Source organism: Salvelinus sp. IW2-2015, unplaced genomic scaffold, assembly GCF_002910315.2.
Source record: "Salvelinus sp. IW2-2015 unplaced genomic scaffold, ASM291031v2 Un_scaffold2598, whole genome shotgun sequence".
NCBI lineage: Eukaryota > Metazoa > Chordata > Actinopteri > Salmoniformes > Salmonidae > Salvelinus > Salvelinus sp. IW2-2015.
Window position 1 is genome coordinate 35,110 of NW_019943906.1, and position 8,630 is coordinate 43,739.

General features: G+C 38.8%; 1 protein-coding gene across 2 annotated transcripts in view; it reads right to left on the reverse strand.

Moving 5' to 3' along the window:
* Positions 1-7,185: 7,185 nt before the first annotated feature.
* LOC112074348 (myoD family inhibitor domain-containing protein-like) overlaps positions 7,186-8,630 on the reverse strand; it is an 11,012-nt gene continuing 9,567 nt past the window's right edge. For both annotated transcript variants that reach the window (XM_024141537.2, XM_024141536.2), the window contains exon 4: positions 7,186-8,323. In XM_024141537.2, the coding sequence (XP_023997305.1) occupies positions 8,067-8,323 (257 nt within the window). In that variant the 3' untranslated portion in view covers positions 7,186-8,066. The remainder of the gene's footprint in view (positions 8,324-8,630) is intronic.

Below are 8,630 nucleotides of genomic sequence, written 5' to 3' on the forward strand. Positions count from 1 at the left end.
ATTTAGGTGTTAACCCTGGATCCTTAATATACCGGATTTAATATATACATATTAGGTGTTTAACCCTGGGTCCTCGCTTCTGTGCGGTCTTTTCTTGTATTTAAACAGGAAAAGACCATTGAGTTTAGAACCCTCTTTTAGGAGGCGGACCTGTCATGAGGTCAGCAGGAAGTTGTCAGCATGTACACGGAACACAAGAACACAATATGTTCTCTATATTATAATTCAATATATGACTAATGTGTTATCCCCCCTCCACCCCTAGACTGCTGTGTACACTGTGTCCGGCCTGTCTGTTCTGTGATGCTGTCCCTGTGCTCGTGGTGGCCAGTGTCTGGCGTGTGGAGAGGGCTGTGAGGTGCTGTGTTGCTGTGGGGAGGGCGCTGCCGGCGGGTTGGCCTGTGGGGAGGACGCCTGCTCTGCCCGCTTGAATTGTGGGATACTGGAGGACTGCTGCGATCTTCAGACTGTCTGGAGATCTGCCTGGATGTTGTTCTATCTGCTTCCCTGTGTAGAAGAAGAAGAAGGAAGAGAAGAGGAAAACATTGAAATATTTGCCGGAAAGACAGGCGGAGTGGCTCTGTGTTAGGCCTCCTAAACAGACTGAGCCTTAATAGACAGGATAAATGATCACAACCACCATGTTGAACTCTTTTTATTACCCTCGTCGGACATCTTTGTTCTACACTAACATTGATTAAAGTTTGGGTTTTGGGTTTATTTAATATCAGTGTTTATTTTGCAAAGCCATTAGGCCACAGCACAGGTTGAGGATGAGATGTGTAGTGAGCAGTCTGACCAATCAGGATGAGGATGAGATGTTGTACTGAGCAGTCTGACCAATCAGGTTGAGATGTTGTAGTGAGCAGTCTGACCAATCAGGATGAGGATGAGATGTTGTACTGAGCAGTCTGACCAATCAGGATGAGGGTGAGATGTTGTACTGAGCAGTCTGACCAATCAGGATGAGGATGAGATGTTGTACTGAGCAGTCTGACCAATCAGTTGAGGATGAGATGTACTGAGCAGTCTGACCAATCAGGATGAGGATGATGTTGTAGTGAGCAGTCTGACCAATCAGGTGAGATGTGTACTGAGCAGTCTGACCAATCAGGTTGAGATGAGATGTTGTACTGAGCAGTCTGACCAATCAGGTGGAGGATGAGATGTTGTAGTGAGCAGTCTGACCAATCAGGTGGAGGATGAGATGTTGTAGTGAGCAGTCTGACCAATCAGGTGAGAGATGAGATGTTGTACTGAGCAGTCTGACCAATCAGATGAGAGTTTGTACTGAGCAGTCTGACCATCAGGATGAGATGTTGTAGTGAGCAGTCTGACCAATCAGGTTGAGGATGAGATGTTGTAGTGAGCAGTCTGACCAATCAGGTTGAGGATGAGATTTGTATTGAGCAGTCTGACCAATCAGTTGAGGATGAGATGTTGTATTGAGCAGTCTGACCAATCAGGATGAGATGTTGTACTGAGCAGTCTGACCAATCAGGATGAGATGTTGTACTGAGCAGTCTGACCAATCAGGATGAGATGTTGTACTGAGCAGTCTGACCAATCAGGATGAGATGTTGTATGAGCAGTCTGACCAATCAGGATGAGATGTTGTACTGAGCAGTCTGACCAATCAGGATAGATGTGTATATGAGCAGTCTGACCAATCAGGATGTGATGTTGTACTGAGCAGTCTGACCAATCAGGATGTGATGTTGTACTGAGCAGTCTGACCAATCAGGATGAGATGTGTACTGAGCAGTCTGACCAATCAGGTTGAGATTTGTAGTGAGCAGTCTGACCAATCAGGTTGAGATGTTGTAGTGAGCAGTCTGACCAATCAGGTTGAGATGTTGTAGTGAGCAGTCTGACCAATCAGTTAGATGTTAGTGAGCAGTCTGACCAACAGATGAGATGTTGTAGTGAGCAGTCTGACAATCAGTTGAGAGTTGTATGACAGTCTAGCAGTCTGACCAGTCGTAAAATTGAATTCATTCTCAAAAATAGAAGGTTTTTTAATAGGAAGCTAGAACTAAAGATGCATACTATAAACTGAAGAAGGAATGACAAGTCAACGTTGAGGAAGTAATGGATGACTGTAGATCATGACAGTTAACAGTACAGTGATACAGATGGAGAATCTTCATTTGAGCCAGTTTCTCACAGCAGGAAAAGAATCCTGCAGCAACAGGAAATGGGAATTATTGTTTGGATTATAATTAATGGACATTTTTTTGTTGGGGTTGATACAGTATTCGTAAGGGAAAATCTAGTCTGTAATTTCATAGTGGAAATTACAATCTTTAGAAGCTTTAAAAAAAATCTCAAATACAGCATCTGTTTTTTTTTTTTTTTTAACAATATGAGATTAACATTGTTTTATAAGATATACTTTTACAATAGATTTAACATTTTTTATAAGACATGCTGTTACAATGAGATTTAACATTGTTTTATAAGACATGCTGTTACAATATGAGATTTAACATTGTTTTATAAGACATGCTGTTACAATATGAGATTTAACATTGGTTTATAAGACATCTTGTGCCACTTGCCTCTGTCTGGACTAGTACACACTTCACAATGCTATGTGAAAATTAACCTCGCTGTTTCCTTTACATAGACATCATGTTGTAAGACAAGATGATTAGAGAAGTAGGTGAAACGGGAGTTTAAACCTCTACTAAACCTTCTCCTCTCCTTTTCCTAAAACAGTCACTTCTGGAATATCACTGTCCTTTCTCTTAACTGGCAGGAATCTGATTTAAGTATACAAATCTAGTCTGGCGTTAAGTATACAGTATCTAGTCTGGACGTTAAGTATACAATATCTAGTCTGGACGTTAAGTATACAGTATCTACTCGGACGTTAAGTATACAATATCTAGTCTGGACGTTAAGATAACAATATCTAGTCTGGACTTAAGTATACAATATCTATCTGGACGTTAAGTATACAATATCTAGTCTGGACGTTAAGTATACAATATCTAGTCTGGATGTTAAGTACATATCTATCTGGATTTAAGTATACAGTGTCTAGTCTCGATAAGTATACAATATCTAGTCTGGACGTTAAGTAGTATACAATATCTAGTCTGGACGTTAAGTATACAATATCTATCTGGACGTTAAGTATACAATATCTATCTGGACGTTAAGTATACAATATCTAGTCTGGACGTTAAGTATACAATATCTAGTCTGGACGTTAAGTATACAATATCTAGTCTGGACGTTAAGTATACAATATCTAGTCTGGATGTTAAGTATACAATATCTAGTCTGGATGTTAAGTATACAGTGTCTAGTCTCGATAAGTATACAATATCTAGTCTCGATAATATACAATATCTAGTCTGGACTTAAGTATACAATATCTAGTCTGGACGTTAATATACAATTCTAGTCTGGACGTTAAGTATACAATATCTAGTCTGGACGTTAAGTATACAATATCTAGTCTGGACGTTAAGTATACAATATCTAGTCTGACGTTAAGTATACAATATCTAGTCTGGACGTTAAGTATTACAATATCTAGTCTGGACGTTAAGTATACAGTATCTAGTCTGGACGTTAAGTATACAGTATCTAGTCTGGACGTTAAGTATACATATTAGTCTGACGTTAATAACAATATCTAGTCTGGACGTTAAGTATACAATATCTAGTTCGGACGTTAAGTATACAATATCTAGTCTGGACGTTAAGTATACAATATCTAGTCTGGACGTTAAGTAACATATCTAGTCTGGACGTTAAGTATACAATATCTAGTCTGGACGTTAAGTATACAATATCTAGTCTGGACGTTAAGTATACAATATCTATCTGGACGTTAAGTATACAATATCTAGTCTGGACGTTAAGTATACAATATCTAGTCTGGACGTTAAGTATACAATCTAGTCTGGACGTTAAGTATACAGTATCTAGTCTGGACGTTAAGTATACATATCTAGTCTGGACGTTAAGTATACATATTAGTCTGGACGTTAAGTTATATCAATATCTATGTCTGGACGTTAAGTATACAATATCTAGTCTGGACGTTAAGTATACCAATATCTAGTCTGGACGTTAAGTATACAATATCTAGTCTGGACGTTAAGTATACAATATCTAGTCTGGACGTTAAGTATACAATATCTAGTCTGGACGTTTAAGTATTACAATATCTAGTCTGGACGTTAAGTATACAATATCTAGTCTGACGTTAAGTATACAGTATCTAGTCTGGACGTTAAGTATACATATCTTAGTCTGGACTGTTAAGTATACAATATCTAGTCTGGACGTTAAGTATACAATATCTAGTCTGGACGTTAAGTATACAATATCTAGTCTGGACGTTAAGTATACAATATCAGTCTGGACTTAAGTATACATATCTAGTCTGGACGTAAGTATACAATATCTATTGGACTAGTATACAGTATCTAGTCTGGACGTTAAGTATACATATCTAGTCTGGACGTTAAGTATACAATATCTAGTCTGGACGTTAAGTATACAATACTAGTCTGGACGTTAAGTATACAATATCTATCTAGTAAGATAATATCTAGTCTGGAGTTAAGTATACAAATCTATCTGGAGTTAAGATACAATATCTAGTCTGGATGTTAAGTATACAATATCTAGTCTGGATGTTAAGTATTACAATATCTGTCTGGATGTTAAGTATACAATATCTAGTCTGGATTTAAGTATACAATATCTAGTCTGGATGTTAAAAAACCTCTACAGGATCAGTGTTGTCCCACGGGACGGTTGAGCTAACATAGGCTAATGTGATTAGCATGAGGTTGTAAGTAACAAAGAACATTTCCCAGGACATAGACATATCTGATATGGCAGAAAAGCTTAAATTATTGTGAATCTAACTGCACTGTCTGATTTACAGTAGCTATTACAGTGAAATAATACCATGCTATGTTTGAGGAGAGTGCACAATTATGAACTTGAAAATGTATTAATAAACCAAATTGGGCAGTCTTATACAACATTTTGAACAGATATGCAATGGTTCTTGGATCAGTCTAAAACTTTGCACATACACTGCTGCCATCTAGTGGCCAACATTTAAATTGCGCCTGGGCTGGATAATACATTATGGCCTTTCTCTTCATTTCAAGATGATGGTAACAAAAAAAAAACGCATGGGTTTTTTCTTTGTATTATCTTTACCAGATCTAATGTGTTATATTATCCTACATTTATTTCACATGTCCACAAACTTCAAAGTGTTTGTTTTCAAATTGTATCAAGAATATGCATATTCCTTTCTTCAGGACCTGAGCTACAGCAGTTAGATTTGTGGTATGTCATTTTAGGCAAAACATTTTTTTTAAAAGTTTGGATCCTTATAAGTTTTTAAGTACACAGTATATAGTCTGGTTTAAAAGTACAGATCTATCTGGATGCTAAGTACACAGTATATAGTCTGGTTTAAGAGTACGCATTAGCTGAAAATGCTAAGCTACACAATTATACTAGTCTAGTAATCTAGTCTGAATGCTAAGTACACAATATAGTCTGGTTAAGAGTACAGTATCTAGTCTGAATGCTAAGTACACAGAGTATATAGTCTGGTTTAAGAGTACAGGTATCTAGTCTGAATGCTAAGTACAAAACGTATATAGCTGGTTTAAGAGTACAGTATCTAGTCTGATATTATTAAGCTTTGCTGGTTATATTGTATACTTAACATCCAGACTAAATATTGTATACTTAACATCCAGACTAAATATTGTATACTTAACATACAGATTTCCTGCCAGTTAAAGAGAAAGGAAAACAGTGATATTCCAGAAGTGACTGTTTTAGGAAAAGGAGAGGAGAAGGTTTAGTAGAGGTTTAAACTCCCGTTTCACCTACTTCTCTAATCGTCTTGTCTTACAACATGTTGTCTATGTAAAGGAAACAGCAGAGGTTAATTTTCACATAGCATTGTGAAGTGTGTACTAGTCCAGACAGAGGCAAGTGGCACAAGATGTCTTATAAACCAATGTTAAATCTCATATTGTAACAGCATGTCTTATAAAACAATGTTAAATCTCATATTGTAACAGCATGTCTTATAAAACAATGTTAAATCTCATTGTAACAGCATGTCTTATAAAACAATGTTAAATCTCATATTGTAAAAGTATATCTTATAAAACAATGTTAAATCTCATATTGTTAAAAAAAAAAAAAAAACAGATGCTGTATTTGAGATTTTTTTTAAAGCTTCTAAAGATTGTAATTTCCACTATGAAATTACAGACTAGATTTTCCCTTACGAATACTGTATCAACCCCAACAAAAAAATGTCCATTAATTATAATCCAGAACAATAATTCCCATTTCCTGTTGCTGCAGGATTCTTTTCCTGCTGTGAGAAACTGGCTCAAATGAAGATTCTCCATCTGTATCACTGTACTGTTAACTGTCATGATCTACAGTCATCCCATTACTTCCTCAACGTTGACTTGTCATTCCTTCTTCAGTTTATAGTATGCATCCTTTAGTTCTAGCTTCCTATTAAAAAACCTTCTATTTTTGAGAATGAATTCAATTTTACGACTGGTCAGACTGSTCAGACTGCTCACTACAACATCTCAACCTGATTGGTCAGACTGCTCACTACAACATCTCATCCTGATTGGTCAGACTGCTCACTACAACATCTCAACCTGATTGGTCAGACTGCTCACTACAACATCTCAACCTGATTGGTCAGACTGCTCACTACAACATCTCAACCTGATTGGTCAGACTGCTCACTACAACATCTCAACCTGATTGTCAGACTGCTCAGTACAACATCTCATCCTGATTGGTCAGACTGCTCATACAACATCAATCCTGATTGGTCAGACTGCTCAGTACAACATCACATCCTGATTGGTCAGACTGCTCAATACAACTCTCATCCTGATTGGTCAGACTGCTCAGTACAACATCTCATCCTGATTGGTCAGACTGCTCAATACAACATCTCATCCGATTGGTCAGACTGCTCAGTACAACATCTCATCCTGATTGGTCAGACTGCTCAGTACAACATCTCATCCTGATTGGTCAGACTGCTCAGTACAACATCTCATCCTGATTGGTCAGACTGCTCATACAACATCTCATCCTCAACCTGATTGGTCAGACTGCTCAATACAAAACTCTCATCCTCAACCTGATTGGTCAGACTGCTCACTACAACATCTCATCCTCAACCTGATTGGTCAGACTGCTCACTACAACATCTCATCCTGATTGGTCAGACTGCTCAGTACAACATCTCATCCTGATTGGTCAGACTGCTCAGTACAACATCTCATCCTCCACCTGATTGGTCAGACTGCTCACTACAACATCTCATCCTCCACCTGATTGGTCAGACTGCTCACTACAAAATCTCATCCTCCACCTGATTGGTCAGACTCTCAGTACAACATCTCATCCTCAACCTGATTGGTCAGACTGCTCAGTACAACATCTCAACCTGATTGGTCAGACTGCTCACTACAACTCTCATCCTCATCCTGATTGGTCAGACTGCTCAGTACATCTCATCCTCAACCTGATTGGTCAGACTGCTCAGTACAACATCTCATCCTCATCCTGATTGGTCAGACTGCTCAGTACAACATCTCACCCTCATCCTGATTGGTCAGACTGCTCAGTACAACATCTCATCCTCATCCTGATTGGTCAGACTGCTCACTACAACATCTCAACCTGATTGGTCAGACTGTCAGTACAACATCTCATCCTCATCCTGATTGGTCAGACTGCTCACTACAACATCTCATCCTCAACCTGTGCTGTGGCCTAATGGCTTTGCAAAATAAACACTGATATTAAATAAACCCAAAACCCAAACTTTAATCAATGTTAGTGTAGAACAAAGATGTCCGACGAGGGTAATAAAAAAGAGTTCAACATGGTGGTTGTGATCATTTATCCTGTCTATTAAGGCTCAGTCTGTTTAGGAGGCCTAACACAGAGCCACTCCGCCTGTCTTTCCGGCAAATATTTCAATGTTCTTCCTCTTCCTCCTTCTTCTTCTTCTTCTACACAGGGAAGCAGATAGAACAACACTCCAGGCAGATCTCCAGACAGTCTGAAGACTCGCAGCAGTCCTCCAGTATCCCACAATTCAACAGGGCAGAGCAGGCGTCCTCCCCACAGGCCAACCCGCCGGCAGCGCCCTCCCCACAGCAACACAGCACCTCACAGCCCTCTCCACACGCCAGACACTGGGCCACCACCGAGCACAGGGACAGCACCTCACAGAACAGACAGGCCAGGACACAGTGTACACAGCAGTCTAGGGGTGGAGGGGGGGATAACACTTAGTCATATATTGAATTATAATATAGAGAACATATTGTGTTCTTGTGTTCCGTGTACATGCTGACAACTTCCTGCTGACCTCATGACAGGTCCGCCTCCTAAAAGAGGGTTCTAAACTCAATGGTCTTTTCCTGTCCTGTTTAAATACAAGAAAAGACCGCACAGAAGCGAGGACCCAGGGTTAACACCTAATAATGTATATATTAAATACGGTATATTTAGAGATCCAGGGTTAACACCTAATACTGTAATATATTAAATACGTATATTTAAGGACACAT